Source organism: Danio aesculapii, chromosome 24, assembly GCF_903798145.1.
Source record: "Danio aesculapii chromosome 24, fDanAes4.1, whole genome shotgun sequence".
NCBI classification, from domain to species: Eukaryota; Metazoa; Chordata; class Actinopteri; order Cypriniformes; family Danionidae; genus Danio; species Danio aesculapii.
Window position 1 is genome coordinate 39,751,144 of NC_079458.1, and position 19,213 is coordinate 39,770,356.

Below are 19,213 nucleotides of genomic sequence, written 5' to 3' on the forward strand. Positions count from 1 at the left end.
ACTCTCAACAGCTTAAGTCAGGGGTCACCAATCTCGGTCAAGGAGGGCCGGTGTCCCTGCAGGGTTTACCTCCAACTTGCCTCAACACACCTGCCTTGGTGTTTCAAGCATACCTTGTAAAACCTTGATTAGCTTGTTCAGGTGTGTTTGATTACTGTAGGTTTGATTACTGACCCCTACTGTAGGTTTGCACAGAGATTAAGCTTGGATTCATATCAGGCAGTTCAAAATAATTTCGTTCCTTTGTTTGACACAGCAATGTGAAATGTAGTCACGTTTAATGCAGCATGTCGAACGAGCACGAATAAATAAACACAAACACAAATGAGAACCGCTCTGCATTTCAGACAGGCGTCACCAACACCTCACCGACTCGAGGAGTGGCTTGGCAGGCAAACACTTTTAAGGGAAGATCTATGAGACTTCACACGCAAATCTGTGTGTCGTGTGAGGAGAGCTGATCCGTGATCACTTATTTATCCCAGGCTTTTAAAGGTTTATTTCTTGAGCGCTTTATGAATAAGACCGAGCACAAACATGTCGTCATTGGCTCTGCGCAAACGTGGAGCGGGAGAGGACCGCGGGGAGGGTTATATTTAACAGGAAGAGGCTTTACGTAAGAGCTGCCCTACTTTCTGCAGTCTACACTTGCAGTCTTATTGTTAAATCTGCAGCTTGAGCCGTCAAAAAAGAAATAAATAAATTAAAAAAAGTGCTTCCTCTTCTCAAAAAGAGTCTCTCTCTCTCGTTCTCCTTGTTGTGAATCCTCCTCCTTGGCACATCTGATGTTATTCGTACCTTTCGTCAAAATCAACATCTCTTTCATCCTCCCTTCTCAGTGATTCGCTCTCTCTGACTGAATCTGTTTCCGGTTTTCAATCATCTCGCAGTGGCTCTGAGCTCTCCTGCATCTCATTCACTCTTTCTCCTCCCCTGCGTCTCTCTCTTTCACTCTCAAATCCAAATCAGCTTTATTGGCAGGACTTGCACAGTAGTGCGAAGCAATTACACAATGCATAAAGAGAAAACTACACTCAACAAATGACTACTTACAGGGTATATTCAGGAATCCTAAAGGAAATTTCAATACCTTTTTAAGACTTTTTAAAGACCTTCTCAGAATATTTTAAGACCTCATCGCCAATTCAAGTTCTAATCAGTCTCAAACCTTTAACTTAATAAACAGTTGCTAATAAACAGTTGTGGTTTAATCAATGGAGCACAACCATGCCACAGAACTCAGATAAGCTTGGAAGAAACATAGCTTGAAATAATATATTACACGGTTGATTTCAGCGCCAGGCTTCAGCCACTGTTTAAACTCGTCTTTCTCCATCCAGGAGTATGCAGGAGTAACTTACATTTTCCAATTTTGCCATCTGTTATGCTCTGGTTTCGCTACATGTGGAGAGCGTCATATCACCCTACCCTGTTTATCGCAAATTACGTGACATCACCCTGAAGCCTGGTTTATACTCGATGCGTCCGCTAGTTCGCTTGAGTGCGGCGAATGTTACGTCATCGATGTGTTTGCGGAGGTTCGTTTTGGGTGCGCGCGACATGATTTCGGCTGGCGGAGCTATCTATCGGATATCGGCTGGCTGGCTGGCTGGCTGGCTGGCTGGCTGGCTGTCTGTCTGTCTGTCTGTCTATCTGTCTACCTATCTATCTATCTATCTATCTAGGTTAAAAGAAACTAACATCAATTAACAATTAACATCAGTATCTGTGCATTGTCCATTAATATAAAAAGCTTATTAGATGTATATGTATCATTAAGTAATATAAATAATATATAGTTTTAGTTCTTTAAAAAAAATAGCTTAAATTAGCGAATAAAACACAAGGTAGGTCTACTGGGCAAAAGGGGATGCCTCTCAGATAATTTGAGAAGTCATTCATTCATTCATTCATTCTCACCATATTTAAGGTCTTGGTCTCTTGTTTATCATCATAGCATTCACGAAATCGAAATTGAAAGCAGAATAAAACAGTCTCATAAAAGCCGGCTCATCAGCGCGCTGCTACATTGAAAACATATGATTCGATTCGCGTCTTCTTAATAGTTCTCGGGATAGCGGCTTTTGGTGTCAAAGGCAAGTGGCGTTTAGCGACTTTTGCCAACAAACTGTTATTTCTAAATGTGCTGATGCTGTGATTTGGATGATTAGTAGCAAATCTATTTGTTGAACATGTACTACGTGCCTAAAGCCTCTGTCAAAGTCAATGTCTATCTCATTTTTGGCGGATATATATATATATATATATATATATATATATATATATATATATATATATATATATATATATATATATATATATATATATATATATACTGTATATACACACACACACATATATACATATACGATATTGGGAAAATCTGACATATATATACACATACATGTCACAGAATAATGTCAGATTTTTCCAATATCGTGCAGCCCTAATTACGATGATAATACCCGTTATGCAGATAAAATGGTAAAGCCGTTCATGAGCTGTAATACAGTAAAACTCAGCAGACTTTAAAGGCTGAATTACAGCGAGACTCAAAGCTCTATGGAAACTGAGTGGGTGGCAGATTATTATCCTGTGGCTGTCAGCTTTTTATTCTGTCCACACTTTAAGCCTTTTAGAGCTATTTGTAATATAAATGCAGCAGGATGATAGAATATCCAGACAATGACTTGGAATGATATTATGGCTTGATTATTAGATTAAAAAAAGCTAAAGTGTGAGGTGCAGAAGTTGGTTGGTGGTGTTTCCAGTAACACACCATCAGAATCACACTGTTTCTGCAGTATAGGATGTGTGAATATGATTGGCTTCTGTACGCATAGAAATATATCTGGCTTACTACAATAATTACATTTCCCACAATGTGGCGCAGCATAAAACAGAGCACACGGTGTAAGGATATTGTGTATCCCAGAATGCAACACACTTCATCGGACCTTCTATTTACTATGTGATGAATAAGCTAAAAGTAATGTCAACTGTGATGCTCCTCTGCTTCGGGATTCACACAGAAAAACTTCAATACAAAAAAAAAATATTCAGAAAAATAATAATTAAAAATAAATGACCCATGCTAATATTTAATAGAAATTAAATTAGGTTAGAATTAAAAAGAAAACATCTAAATAAATAAATAAACAAACATGATACACAGTATAAAGTGACAGGAGTGATGAAGTCAAACAGGTTTAATGTCAGGTATGATGACCAAGGCTAAACTAAATAAATAATAAAAAAATAAATAAAAAAACAAAATAAAATATTTAAAGCCAACAGGTTTAATGTCAGGACTGGTAAACAAAAGACTGAAAATAAAATAAAATAAAATAAAATAAAATAAAATAAAATAAAATAAAATAAAATAAAATAAAATAAAATAAAATAAAATAAAATAAAATAAAATAAAATAAATAAAAAGCTAGTGGGTATAATATAATGTCAGGACTGGTGACCTAAAGGCTCAATCAATCAATCAATCAATCAATCAATCAATCAATCAATCAATCAATCAATCAATAAATAAATAAATAAATAAAATATTTAAAGCCATCAGGTTTAATGCCAGGACTGGTAAACAAAAGACTGAAAATAAAATAAAAAAAAATAAAATAAAAAAATAAATAAAATAAAAATAAAAATAAATAAAATAAAATAAAATAAAATAAAATAAAATAAAATAAATAAAAATAAAAATAAAATAATAAAAAAAGCTAGTGGGTGAAATATAATGTCAGGACTGGTAACCTAAAGGCTCAATAAATAATAAAATAAATAAATAACAAAAATAAATAAATAAATAAATAAATAAATAAATAAATAAATAAATAAATAAATAAATAAATAAATAAATAAATAAATAAATAAATAAAATATTTAAAGCCATCAGGACTGGTAACCAAATGACTGAAAACATACAAAATAAGATTAAAAATAATTAAAATAAAATTAAGCCAGCAGATCCAATATATCATGACTAGATAGCCAAAAGACTTAAAAATAAAAAAAATTCAATGTTAAAAAGCCAAAAAAAAAACAAAAAAAAAAAAAACAACAACAAAAAAACAAACAAAAACAAACAAACAAAAAACAATTAAAATACAATTAAATAAAATATTTAAACACAACAAGTTTAATGCTAGAACCCACCAACCTCACAACTCTACCGGGTCACTGATCAATACAATAAAGCTCAATCAAAAGGGCAAAGTGTTGCAGATCCTCCACAGATGTCAAAAGGCGTGTTTGACTTCAGCTCTGACTGACTTTAACCAATTGTAGAGATTTGCCATGAAGGAAACAGAGATGAGGACAGACACGTGTTGCTAGAGATGCTCTCGCAGTGTTTGCACTGGATTTGATGCAAGATTTGTCAAACAAACCACAGTTTCAGATGAGTTCATGAAGCGACAGAACACTATTATCTCAGTAATTTACTGGATGAAACTGCTTAAAGGGATAGTTCTCCCAAGATTTACCCACTTTCAAACAGTTCGAAAGCCTTTATGGGTTTCTTACATCTGTGAAACACAAAAGAAGATATTGTGAAGAATGCTGAACTATTGACTAGAAGTCAATGGTTACGGGTTTTTAGCATTCTTCAAAATGATGGTTTTTGTGTTCAACAGAAGAAAGAAACTCATAAAGGTTTGAAACAAGTAAATGATGGGAGTATTTTCATTTTTGGGTGAACTGTCCCTTTAATATGTACTGTATAAGATCGTAAATGAAGTACTAAATGACAAGCATTGCACAAAGTGCGGTTTTACACAAACATAAAATAGGTGCCATACTTTTAAAATGGAAACATTTTATGAATGTTTTATTCCCAGCATTCTTCTTCAGTATCTTCCTTTGTGTTCTACAGAAGAAAGAAACTCAAACCGGTTGGGAACAAGCGGAGGATGAGCAAATAATGACAGAAGTTTTAATACTGTTCCTTTAAGCAGGGTCATGAAACCCACCATCTTTCAGCTTGACTGAAAATTCATAAGATTAGTAATATAAAAATAATTAATTTAATTAATTTTCCTTTGGCTTAGTCTCTATTTCAGGGATCGCCACAGCGGAATGAACCACCAACTATTCCAGCATATGTTTTACACAGCGAATGCTCTTCCAGCTGTAACCCAATCCTGGGAATCACCCATACACACTCATTAACACACACACTCTTACGCTATGGCCAATCTAGTTCATCCAATTCTCCTATACTACATGTGTTTGGACTGTGGGGGAAACCGGAGCACATGGACGAAACCCACGCCAACACTGGGAGAACATGCAAACTCCACACAGAAATGCCAACTGATGCAGCCGGGACTCGAACCAGTGACCTTCTTGCTGTGAGTTGACAGTGCTAACCACTGAGCCACCGCCAAAATAATTAATTTCTGTATTCATTTTTTTTTCAGTTTACTTTATTAATCAGGGGTCACCACAGCGGAATGAACCGCCAACTATTCAGGCATGTGTTTTACACAACGGATGCCATTCTAGCCACAACCAAGTACTGGGAAACGCCCATACACTCTCATTCTCACACACACACTCATACACTACGGCCAATTCAGTTCATTCAGTTCCCCTGTAGTGCATGTGTTTTGACTGAAACTTGAGCACCGGGAGGAAACCCACACCAACATGGGGAAAACATGCAAACTCCACACAGAAATGGCATCTGTATAAATATATATTTCTTTAAGATTTATTTTGGCCTTTTTTTAAGTGGACAGTAATGAGACAGGAAGCGAAGTGGCAGAGTGAGAGGGGGTAGGGAAGGGAAATGTCCTCGAGCCGGGATTCGGGGACGCCCTGACGTGCTACTGCACCATATGTCAGCACAAAAACCACTAGGCTATTGCGCTGACGCATTTATTTATTTTACTTGATAAACTGTACAATTTCTGACAGTGCGGTTGCGCAGTGGGTAGCGCTGTCGCTTTACAGCAATAAGGTCGCTGGTTCAAGTGCCGGCTGGGTCAGTTGGCATTTCCGTGTGGAGTTTGCATGTTCTCCTCATGTTGGCGTGGGTTTCTTCTGGGTGCTTTGGCTTCAAGTCTAAACATATACACTATAGGTGAATTGAATAAAATTAATTGGCCGTAGTGTATGAGTCTGTATTGGTGTTTCCCAGTACTGGGTTGTAGCTGAAAGGGCATCCGCTGCGTCAAACATAAGTTGGTGGTTAATAAGGTTGATAAGGCTTTGAGGTTGATACAGGAGTTGGAGAAAAATGCTAATTTTAGAAAAAAGATTAAATGGCATTTAGAGGTTTTAGCATATAAACTCTTCAAATATGAAAATATACTTATTTCTAAAAAAAATATTTTTTTTTATCATTTTTTTGGGGGGGTGGGGGGGGGGGGGGGGGGGGGGGATTTGTTAAAACTTGATTTCAATTAAAAACTGAAGCCAATTGGCAAATAACAAACTGACCAGTGCATTCAACCTTCCTCTGTGAGAATTTGTCCACTTGAATAATAAGATAAATTAAAATATAATTATAATAATCCAACTTTTGGTCTTTCAAACCACCTGAACCCCCTTGGCTTCGTGCCTCACTATTTAATTTAACTTAATAAATTGTATGAAGAGAGGATTAATTAATAATATATTTTAATAGCAGTTAAATAATTAATAGCGATATATAAAATATATAATATAAAAAAAACAATATTCATTCTTGGCGGGGGTGTGGGGGGATTGTATTCACTCGTCCCCACCAATGTTAAGTGCAAACCTATGCCCTTGAGTTGGTGGTTCATTCCGCTGTGGCAACCCTTGAATAATAAAGGGGCTAAGCTGAAGGATAATTAATGAATGTATGTACAATTTCTTCCAAACCTCATCACAAAAACACTGCCATGGATATCATTTATCTGCAGAAAATGACAAGTCAAAATATTAACACAGAAAATATGTCTTATTTTCAGACCCCGAATAACACAAATAAAACGCGTTCAGATTAAAATATCAAATCTAATTTAATATCACTCATTTATCACTCGCCTCACAGCTCACAGGAGAGTCAGAACCGAACCTGTCAGAGACTGAAAACACCTGACAGTAAATCACGGAGACTACCGCGTGAATGACACGAGCGCGCGCATCTGATAAACACCCCTATATTCACACACGTTTACATTTACCTGTAATTATAAGATGGGAATTTCTTGCTCTCCTTCAGAAGCAGCCTGTAGATTGACAGTACATGCTCTCTGCTGGACGCCGCCATGTTGAAAACAAAGCTGTCAGTTCAGAGCAAGGACCCAAAACAACTACGAGAGGCGCGCCTGAACACATGCACTCGCTCTTTAGTGATAACATACAAATCAGGGTGATTTTCGAGGTTAAGAAATAACGTTTGTTATGTATGAAACATATAGAATTAATAAAACACACATGATGCGTCTTAATCAAAATTCGCTATGCGATGTTAGGATTTTATTACTCAGGCAGATCAGCAGTCGTCTCAAAAACAGCACGCGCGTCCTGACAGAGGTGAGTGAATGGCTGTTCAGTAGTTTTAATAGATTTGCACACATTTATTCTGTGTTTGTCTAGTAAGGAATGAGATTTAATGTGGAGGGGATTATGTGGCGCTTGTGATTTGAATGGCTCGTCGAGTTTACATGTTAATATCAGGCTAGCTAACTTAGAGCTTGATCAAACTTGAATGTCCAGTACTCAAATGTGCACTGAATCATGTCTAAATTGGTCATTATTCTGCTATTATATATTTCTGACTCTTTAACTTGAGTTTATTAAGTATGACCTTCCATGTGGTGTTAATTTACAGTATATTTTATTAATTTGAATGTTGCTGATAACACCACTGTGTTGTGTGTAGTTAATTAGTTAATGAGGCTCATCTGCGGGTTGTAGTCAGTCAGCATGTGTGTGTGGTTGTTTGGTTCATTGTTCTGGTGTACACAATCATATCTTCTGTATTTTTATGATTTATTCCAACTTATTTATTCTTCCAAACTCATGTGACCTAAATAAATGAAAATACTACTTGAAGTAATTTGGTATTTTTTGCTGAATGCCAGTTTTTTACATGTTATTTGTAGTAATAATAATAATATAAACACTACAACTAATACTATAGTAATAATATAAATACACATTAATGTAATTTAAGTAAGACGTTTACTGCAACATACTGACATGCATTCATTTATTCATTCATTTTCTTTTCGGCTTAGTCCCTTTATTAATCCGGGGTCGCCACAGCGGAAGGAACCGCCAACTTATCCAGCATATGTTTTATGCAGCGGATGCCCTACCAGCCACAACCCATCACTGGGAAACATCCATCCAAACACTCATACACACACACAAACACTCATATATACACACACACACACACACACACACACACACACACACACACACATACACTATAGCCTACCCAATTCACCTGTACTGCATGTGTTGTACTGTGGGGGAAACCGGAGCACCCGGAAGAAACCTACGCAAACGCGGGGAGAACATGCAAACTTCACACTGAAATGCCAGCTGAGGCTCGAACGAGCGACCTTCTTGCTTTGAGGTGACAGTGCTAACCACTGAGCCACCGTGTCACCTATTATTTATATTTATTCAATATAATTTTAGTGATGTTATTTCAAAAGTAATGTCCTATTTTATTTAAAAAAATAATGATGTTTGTTATTGTTATTATTACTAATTAAATTATTGTTATTGATAAGAATGTTTTGCTTCTTAAAAATGCTGCACTGACAAAAAATGTGATGGATGTACAAAAATCAGTCAAATTAAACAAGCATGATTTGGTCATGGAATTAGCCAAACATTAACTTTTTAAACAAATTTTCATTTCACAAATATAAATGGACATGGTACATGGAAAAAAAACATAAGTACTGCCTCTTCATCTTTTCATCTTATGATATTAAGAGGATTTATATTATATATAAATAAATATAAATATATATGATTTTTAAACGTTTTAAAATAAGCTTCTCCATTTTTTAAATAAAAAATACGGTACAAATTGTCAAACTGTGAATGTTATTGCTGTATAAAATAACGGTTCAAAAGTAGTTCATAATTGAATTTAATAGTTTATTCCAGTGATTGTAAAGATTAATTTTCAGCTTCATTACTCTAGTCTTCAGAGTCACATGATCCTTTAGAAATCACTCTAATATTAATTATTATTATTATTATTACTATTATTATTATTATTATTATTACTATTATTATTATTATTATTATTATTATTATTATTATTATTATTATTATTACTATTATTATTATTATCATTATTATTATTATTATTATTACTATTATTATTATTATTATTATTATTATTACTATTATTATTATTATTATTATTATTATTATTATTATTATTATTATTATTATTGGTAATAGTAATAAATGCAATAATGACTGGGTTAATAATTTCATTTGAAACTACATACAACATACAATAATAAATTAATATTTAATAAAAATGCATTTAACAATAAATTTTTTTAAAACATTTAATAAATGCTGCCTTGATGAACAGAATCATTTTATTTAAATTATTAAGTAAAATTAATAATTTAAAAAAAACTGACCCCAAACTTTTGACCGGCAGTGTATATATAAGTGTAAATAGTTTATATTTGTATATACTATGCAAAATCTGTTTGAGAAGTCTCTAAATGTCATTAGGTGATTGCATGCACTTATTTACATATTCGTCATGTCATCACAATACCATATCCTCCGTTTAAATGTATTTATTTTTTAATGGTCTATTCCTACTTTAATACCATCAAGCTCCAAAAAAGTGTTCTCATTTCCTTGTTTTTGTTGTCAGACAGTGCTGCACATTACAACTAAATATATTCCTGTCCAATCTTCCAATCTGCTCCTTATAAATAAAACCTTGTGTAAACACAGTGGCTGAGCATCGATTCCAGTAATACTGTATGATAATGAGAGAACCAAGAAAACACACACGCACACACATGCATACATACACACATACACACACACACACATTTACAGACTGTCAAAAATTGGCAGATTTATCCCCAAAATTTCCCCTTGTTGCAAAACATTATCAAAAGTCACAGAAGCAGTGAGAAAGTCAGTGAATTTGGTGGCATAATGCCCAAACTGGCAACACTGGGCACTGCTATTGCCAGCTATTTAAATGTGATCATTCATAGCAGAATGTGCAAAAACTGAGCAGCAGTCAGACTGAGTTTAAAGGGATAGTTCACCCAAAAATGAAAATTACCTCCCCACTTACTCTTTCTCGTGTCTTTTGAAACCTGAATGTCTTTCTTCTGTTGAACACAAAAGAAGATATTTAGAAAAATGCTGGTTGCTGGCACCCATCAACAATAGTGGAAAAAAATATGCTGTATACAATGCAATTCAATGGATGCTATCAACCAGCATTCTCCAAAATATCTTCTTTTGTCTTCAGTAGATGAAAGAAACTCTATTAGGTTTTGAACAAGTGATTTTTACATGTACTATCCTTTTAAGGACGTCTTCAGTTTCGAAATCGTGGTCCCAGGCTTTACAGTAGATTTAGGACTGATTCTGCACTTGTGTTGTGCTTTATATCTTTATGCTGACAGTGGCTTTCATTTGAGCTCCATCCACATTTGTTTTGTGCTAAAGTCAATATTAATTACACTCCTATTGAAAAGGAGGACGAAACCTGCAAAAACAATAAATAAACAAATACGTGCATATATAAATAAATGAGTAAATAAATCTATAAATTTTTGCATAAATAAAATAATAAATAAATATGCAAATAAATAAATAAATGTATATAAAAATCCAGAAATTTCTGCATAAATAAAAAAAAATACACAATTACTAGTGCGGGCAGGTAAATAATGAAATAATATAGCATTATGATTTTTATATACATTTATTTATTTATTTGCTTATTTATTTAGTAATTAATTGATTCATGCAGGAATTTATGGATTTATTTACTCATTTATTTATTTGCATATTTATTTATTGTTGTATTTATGCAGGAATTTATGGATTTATTTACACATTTATTTATTTGCATATTTATTTATTTATTTATTGTTGTATTTATGCAGGAATTTATGGATTTATTTACTCATTAATTTATTTGCATATTTATTTATTTATTGTTGTATTCATGCAGGAATTTATAGATTTATTTACTCATTAATTTATTTGCATATTTATTTATTTATTGTTGTATTTATGCAGGAATTTATGGATTTATCTACTCATTTATTTATTTGCATATTTATTTATTTATTGTTGTATTTATGCAGGAATTTATGGATTTATTTACTTATTTATTTATTTGCATATTTATTTATTTATTGTTGTATTTATGCAGGAATTTATGGATTTATTCACTCATTTATTTAAATATTTGCGTATTTATTTATTTATTGCTTGAACGATAAATAAATAAATAAATACGCAAATAAATAAATTAATAAATTTACAAATTCTTGCATAAACAGTTAACAAATAAATACGCAAAAATATGCAAATACATAAATAAGTAAATAAAGTCATAAATTTCTGCTTTAATAAAATAATTACTAAATAAATACGCAAAAAAATAGAATAAATAAATAAGAAAGAAAGAAAATATATATATATAAACACAAATTCCAGCATAAATATTGTTCCCCCAACATCCTTGTAATTTTTTTTAATGATTAGTCTGCCAGCACTATCAATTAGTTATGTATTTATTTAAGCAGGAATTTGTAGATTTATATTTATTTATTTGCGCATTTATTTATTTATTTATTTATTGTTTTGTTTATTTAGGAATTTGTGGATTTATTTATTCATTAATTTATTTATTTGCGTATTTATTTATTTATTGCTTGAACGATATAATTAACATATAAATATGCAAAAATATGCAAATACATAAATAATAACTCCATAAATTTCTGCTTTAATAAAATAATTACTAAATAAATGAGCAAAAAAATAGAAAAAAAAAAAAAAAAATATATATATATATATATATATATATATATATATATATATATATATATATATATATATATATATATAAACAAATTCCAGCATAAATATTGTTCCCCCAACATCCTTGTAATTTATTTTTTAATGATTAGTCTGCCAGCACTATTAATTAGTTATGTATTTATTTAAGCAGGAATTTGTAGATTTATATTTATTTATTTGCACATTTATTTATTTATTGTTTTTGCTGGTTTCGTCCTCCATATTTCATAAGAAAGCCATCAAATCAAGCCATGCATTTGGCTGCAGATCTGAAAGCAGGTTCAGATTGAGAACAAAGTGTCTGCTAGATCCTCCAGTAAAGTCCACATTGCCTGTGAAACGCTGGCTCAGGGAATCATATGCTGTGAAGAGTGGATGTTTGAAGAGCGCTGTGCTAAAATTAAAGTGTGAAGTAAGTCACATCTCCAATGAATGTCAATGCGAGGTGTTAATCTTTGAGTCACTGCCGGATATGTTATGAGAGGTTATGTTATGACTGTCATCCATCAGTAAAATTCATGTATTTTGAGTTAGTGTTGAACATGCGTGTATTGTTGTAAAATGAGCTGTGAAGCTTTGCTGAATTAAGACACTGATGACTGTTGGTGCATTTCAGTACTTTTAGATGAGTCGATGTCCACGATGGGCTGTAAAACTAGTGTTGCTGACAAAATCAGAAGTTACGGTTTTAAAAAGGATCATAAAATATGTCAATATGGCTCATCAAACGTTTTATGGAGAATATTAGAAAAACAGAAATGTTTGGATGGTGGGATTGAGTCTTTTTCTGTAGAGAAACATTGAGATTGATCTAGCTACAGTTCTGAGAATTTTAAAGTGCATCGTTATGCACTGTCAACTCAATTCTCAGCTTAGTTTTTAGCACTAGATGGCACTCTAGGCTAGTGCTTAACTGCAGATGGAGCTCTTTTTAACAGCAGATGGCGCTCTAGGCAAGTTTTTAATAGCAAATGGTGCTCTAGGCTAGTTTTTCAACAGCAGATGTCACTCTAGTTTAGTTTTTAACAGGAGACAGAGCTATTTTTAACAGCAGATGGTGCTCTAGCCTAGTTTTTAAACAGCAGATGGCGCTCTAGGTAAGTTTTTAACAGCAGATGGTGCTCTAGGCAAGTTTTTAACAGCAGATGTCACTCTAGCCTAGTTTTTAACAGCAGACAGAGCTCTTTTTAACAGCAGATGGCGCTCTAGCTCAGTTATTAACAGCAGATGTCACTCTAGCCTAGTTTTTATCAGCAGACAGCTCTTTTTAACAGCAGATGGCGCTCTAGGTAAGTTTTTAACAGCAGATGGCGCTCTAGCCTAGTTTTTAACAGCAGATGTCACTGTAGCCTAGTTTTTAACAGCAGACAGAGCTCTTTTTAACAGCAGATGGCGCTCTAGCTCAGTTTTTAACAGCAGATGTCACTCTAGACTAGTTTTTAACAGCAGACAGAGCTTTTTTTAACAGCAGATGGCGCTCTAGCTCAGTTTTTAACAGCAGATGTCACTCTAGCCTAGTTTTTAACAGCAGACAGCTCTTTTTAACAGCAGATGGTGCTCTAGGCTAGTTTTGACGTCTCCAAAACCCTACAGGTGGACAAATCTAAACTTGTTTTTATTAAACAAATATAAATATGCATATAATAAATAATACTGCTAATAATAATAACATTATATTATAACTGAAAAAAGCCCCCCGAGGTTAGGCATGGAGGCAGTGGTTTTTATATTTATGTAGAAAATCACCATTTTTATAGCGTTTTAATCCTTTAATTGTTTTCATCCGTAAAGATATTTGTGTATTACTGTACATCCTGTGTGTATTCAGCAATGTGTAAGTGTTCAGACCTGCATAGGCGCATAACTAACACGCTCTACGCTGGACCTTAGAGCAGCTTTTAGTTGGTCAATGGCGCGGTCTATTTCAGTTCCTCAAAATAGCAACACGCCAACAATGCACCTTAACACACCTCTATTTTAGACCAGCACACCCATAAGTCAACAGTGACGCAAATGGATTTGCTATTTAAACAGCATGACGCAAAACATGAAAATTACAGTTGCGCTGGTCTGAAAATAGCAACAAATCGCGCCAAACATGTCTTGCGCCTTATTGTACCGGGTGAATGATAGGGCCCGTTGATTTAAACATGCTGTGTTTTCATCCATGCTTTCAGTCGTTGTGTTCTGTGTTTATTCAGTGATGTATATTTCAGCCAAGGATTCAGATTTGAATTTAGGCATGGGATGATAAACGGTTTAAGGGTTTACTGCAGGTTGAGAAAGTCAAGGTTTTAAAACTGCTAAAATGTTCTGTTATACTGTTCCTATGGTATATGAACTATTTTAATGAGTTTTTAAGGGCAACAATGACTACGTTTACATGGACATCAGTAATCAAATTATTTGCCTTAATCTAATAAAGACAATAATATGATTAAGGTGTTTACATGAGATGCTTTTTGAAAGTTCCTTTCATGGTCCCGTTTTACATGTTATAGCGCATAACTCGATTAATGTCACTGCGCTATCCACATGTCCTCCTGAGTTTCATTTTTAATTTGTCGACTTTAACTGCAGTTTGGCACTTTCACTTTCATTCGGGAACATTTCATGCATGCCCCCCATGACAAATGAGATATTGGATGCAACTATGAACTGCTGAAAGAGTGCTGTTATAATGAAAGTTCACACCGCACGCTTTTCACAACCTCCACATTTCAAGATGCAGGTGTCTGTGGTCTGCACTGACTCGGTAGGTGTCAAACAGCCGTTTCCGTGTGCGTGTGGACTATCCTGTCGCAAAAGACCTACATGACTGTAATAGTTCGATTAAGGTGTTCACATGTCTGTACTGCACTTCAATAATGCAACTAAAATCGCAAACTCCACATATCTTAATTCGATTTCTCTTGAGTTCGATTATGACCTTAATCTGATTAAATTAATCTAAAGTCGCTGTTTACATGGTAGGCTCTTTATTGAGTATTGTCAATATCGCATTGAAATCGAAAGATTGGTGTCCATGCAATCTTACTCATTATCTCCAGCAGAAAAGCCGCTGGTCTGCCAACAATTTAGCTAACACTGGAGAAACAAATTGCTAAACCAACATCCAAGCATGCTCTAAAGCTGAACAGTGCAGTTGCTTACTTTATATTCAAAGAAAAGTAAGATATCCAAAGATGTTATTTCAAGCTGTAAAGAAATCTGTGTTTTTGAAACTCATGAAGACAGCAGAATCAATGATTTATTTAAGTTGTTTAGCCTGACTTGTTTACTGTTCCAAAATGTTATAAATGTTTCTTAAAACATCCAGGGTTTCCACACCGTTAGAATCTTATACCGGCCCATGGCAGCTCGAATTATGATATTTCCAAAGCCAATTCACCGCAGATTACAAATCAAAGCCGTCAGCATCAGCTTTATGAGAAACACAAGCTGCCGTCCATCTCGCTCTTCTCTGAGGAACATGTTTCTCTTGGTTTTTTCTGTCTCTGATGCATGAGGAACGGCTCAGTCTTTGACCCGCAGAGATCGATGTTGTGCTCATAACACATGATTGTGGAGAGATGTGGTGCTCAGCGGGGTTGAGGGTTGAAGATGAGCTTGGATATAAAGAGTGTCCGATCCCCTGCGTTAGCTGGAGAAGGTCATAGACGTGTCCCGGTTGCAGATGGGATATATAGCTTTGAGTGGAAAGGTCACCAGTAAGCGGTAGGTCAAGGCAACAGACTGTGAAATCATGTCAGCTGTTGGAGTTGATGTCTCAATTTGGAGTCCAATTATCAGAGGGAGGAAGGACAGCTGAAAATGCCACTCAAAGAATATTTAATGTATTCATTAACTCATAATTGAAAGTTTATGATTCGGAATTGTAAGACAGGGTCAGAATTGGGACAATCCTACAGGAATTAGTCACATTTCTGAAAAATATCAGTTAGAAGATGTAAATTCAGGTAGCAAGAAGATCGCCGGTTCCAGTCCCAGCTGGGTCAGTTGGCATTTCTGTAGGTGTTTCTGGCGTAGGTTTCCTCCTGGTGCTCCGGTTTCCCCCACACCCCAAACACATGCACTATAGGTGAATTGAACAAGCTAAATTGGCCGTAGTGTATGAATGTGTATGTGAGAGTGTATGGGTGTTTCCCAGTACTGGGTTGCAGCTGGAAGAGCACCCGCTAGGTGTAAAACATATGCTGGAATAGTTGGCGGTTCATTTCGCTGTGGTGACCCCTGATAAATCAAAGACTAAGCCGAAGGAAAGTCAATGAATGAATTAGGGGTGCAACACTATAGACTTCTCATGGCTTGGTTTGGTTTTCAGCTTTAGGTCACGCTTTCGGTATTTGATATGTTCAGTAAAAAAGCACAAAAATATAAGGCGAGCAACATACAATAAAATATGACAGATCTAATACTGAAATAAACAGTGTCTTTTAATGTTTTTTATCTACCTAACAGTAGTTTCAGTTACAAAATCTGAAAAATCTAATCAAATAAAACACTGTATACTGTATATAATCTTATCATTTTAACACAAAATTAAAAGTATCGCAATATCCATATGCGCATTGAACCCAACAGTTTTACCAAACAGGCTTACCAAACAGTTCAATATTATACAGTAACGCTCCATCCTTAGTGGATATGTAAGCTCAACGTTGTAAAATGAAAACTAGGGCTGCAATATATTGGGAAAATATGTAATGAATGTTCAGTAAAAAAGAATGCTGTGTTCAAACTGCTTATTTAAAATGAGCTGGAGCAACACAATCCTTGAAATTTTATGTTCAACCCACTTAAGTTTGTAAAAACTAATATGTTAACTAATTTTATTGTGCTATCCCAACACAAATTGATTATGTGGAACCCAGCATTTTTTACAGGGCTGTTGAGTATTGCAATAATGATATTTCATTCAATATAATTATTTTCCTTAAGGAAATGTCATGTTTTTCATTGGTTATTCTTCTTTCTATATTCTTTATGTAACGAACAAACTAAAATAAACTCTTAACAGATATTTTTTCTGATCTAATTACATGTAAATCAGGCAAAAAACAAACAAAAAAACAATGTCAAGGAACAAATATTTACACTTCACACTATGACTGAAAAGCTCATCAGATATCAGAATCAGAAAGAGCTTTATTGCCAGGTATGTTCACACATACGAGGAATTTGTTTTGGTGACAGAGCTTCTACAGTGCAACAGGATTACAGAGACAGGACAAAAAACAGATCATAAATATATTTAAAAAAATACAAGAAAGTAGTGAATGCAAATATACAAATTGACAAGTGTGTGTACGTGTTTATTACTATATACAACGTTATATGTGCAGCTGTTTTGTGCAAATTGGCATGTAAAGTGTGTTAAATAAGTGTATATGTGTATAAAAGTGTATAGCAAGCAGTGATGTTGGTTCCACAATTATTATCATCAAGTGTTCATGAGATGGATTGCCTGAGGGAAGAAACTGTTTCTGTGTCGGGCTGTTCTGGTGCGCAGTGCTCTGTAGCGTCGACCAGAAGGTAACAGTTCAAAGAGGCAGTGTGCTGGGTGTGAGGGGTCCAGAGTGATTTTGGCAGCCCTTCTGCTCGCTCTGGATAAGTACAGTTCTTGGGGAGTAGGAAGGGTTGTACCAGTGATTCGCTCAGCACTCCGAACTTTTCGATATAGTCTTTGGAGATCGTATTTAGTAGCTGAGCTGAACCAGACAGTTGTTGATGGAGGTGTAGAACTGTTTCAGCAGCTGTTTCTGATATTCTAATTAAGATAAAAACATGCAAATACATGGACCATTCTGAAAAGGAAAATTACAATTGTTTGGTGTAAACACTTGTGATGTGTAAAATTGTGTATTTTTTAGATATAAACTCAAAATAGGTAGAATAAATAGGCAGAAAAAGAACTCTGAAACTAAGAATTGTGAGGTATTGGCACACACTTGATAAAGTAAAAGTCAGAACATATAATATATAAGCGCAGAATTAAAATAAAGCTGTAGTTTTGAGATAAAAGTCATGATGTGTAATACAGTATATACATATCTGCGGAACTGAAAGATATTATGATGTGATTAGATTGTGAGGAAAAAGTCACAAATATCTTTTTTGAATGTTTATTCCTTGGCGGAAATGTGCTTTCATAAAACATTTGAGCATGAAAAAGCAGAACTTTAATGGAATTTTAAAATGTTTTCCAGAAAATGTCAGCTTAGTTTTGAATATTTTTTGGTAAATATTATTGCAATATTATAAGAACAAATGGTGTTCAAACACGCAGCTTATAAATAAATAAATAGCAAATAAATAACAGAATAACCAGCCTAAAACGGTCTCGTTGAAGACACTTATTCTGGATTGTACCGCTGGCTCTGTTGCATGATTCTATATTATTTGTTCCAGAGCAAATATTATTTAGGGGCACCAATAGCAAACCATAACTTTCCAACCATCCAGTCAGTTCACCACTGGCTGACTCGAGACTCGTCCAACATTTATTTTTATTTTAGAAGGCGTTTCACTTATATAAATGTCTTCTTTTTTTTTTAAATGTGACAGTTTTTTTATGTGAATACTTTGAGAACTCATTCAAGTTACTTTTTTTTCAGAACAGCTCTCATTTACTTGTTGCATCGAAAGATTTCCTTTAGTGATCAGTGCTGTTTTTCATCCCGTCTTGTTAGATGATGCTTGTTTTCATGTTGATGACATGCAGTTTTCATTGTAGATGTTGTGGAGATCCAGACAGCTTGTTAGTGTTTTGTTTCTGCTTTTTGTTGATCTGTTGTGTCATTCTTTCCTCACAACAGACTGCTGATATCATTTGGAAACAGAGAAGAGTCTTTTCTTTCTTCAGTTGAAAAATTCTCGTTCGATCTCTTTCTAAAAAACGAACAAAACTTCTCAAGGACAGTTGAGGCTTTCTCTTTGTTTCTGCCAGTGATTTATTTATTTTTTTGTTGCATTTGTGAGTGTTTTTCATTTGTGTTTCATTAGCGGTCAAGCCGTTGTGGAGCATATTTTGAAACTGAGGGCTCAGATATCATTTATAAATTTAGTTTAGAGCACACACAATGTTGCTGCCACTTGACAGATATCACTGAAGTATGAATCATACCTGTCTGAATGACAGCACTAGGCTTTGTAAGTATCAGCAAAA

General features: G+C 34.3%; 2 protein-coding genes across 2 annotated transcripts in view; one reads left to right on the forward strand and one right to left on the reverse strand.

Moving 5' to 3' along the window:
* LOC130218711 (LYR motif-containing protein 4A) overlaps positions 1-7,262 on the reverse strand; it is a 92,172-nt gene extending 84,910 nt beyond the window's left edge. Inside the window, exon 1 of the mRNA XM_056450962.1 lies at positions 7,170-7,262. Within this exon, the coding sequence (XP_056306937.1) occupies positions 7,170-7,255 (86 nt within the window). The 5' untranslated portion in view covers positions 7,256-7,262. The remainder of the gene's footprint in view (positions 1-7,169) is intronic.
* Positions 7,263-7,496: 234 nt separating this feature from the next.
* Positions 7,497-19,213, forward strand: part of fars2 (phenylalanyl-tRNA synthetase 2, mitochondrial) — a 229,519-nt gene continuing 217,802 nt past the window's right edge. The window contains exon 1 of the mRNA XM_056450881.1: positions 7,497-7,521. The gene's annotated coding sequence lies outside the window, so the exon portion shown is untranslated. The remainder of the gene's footprint in view (positions 7,522-19,213) is intronic.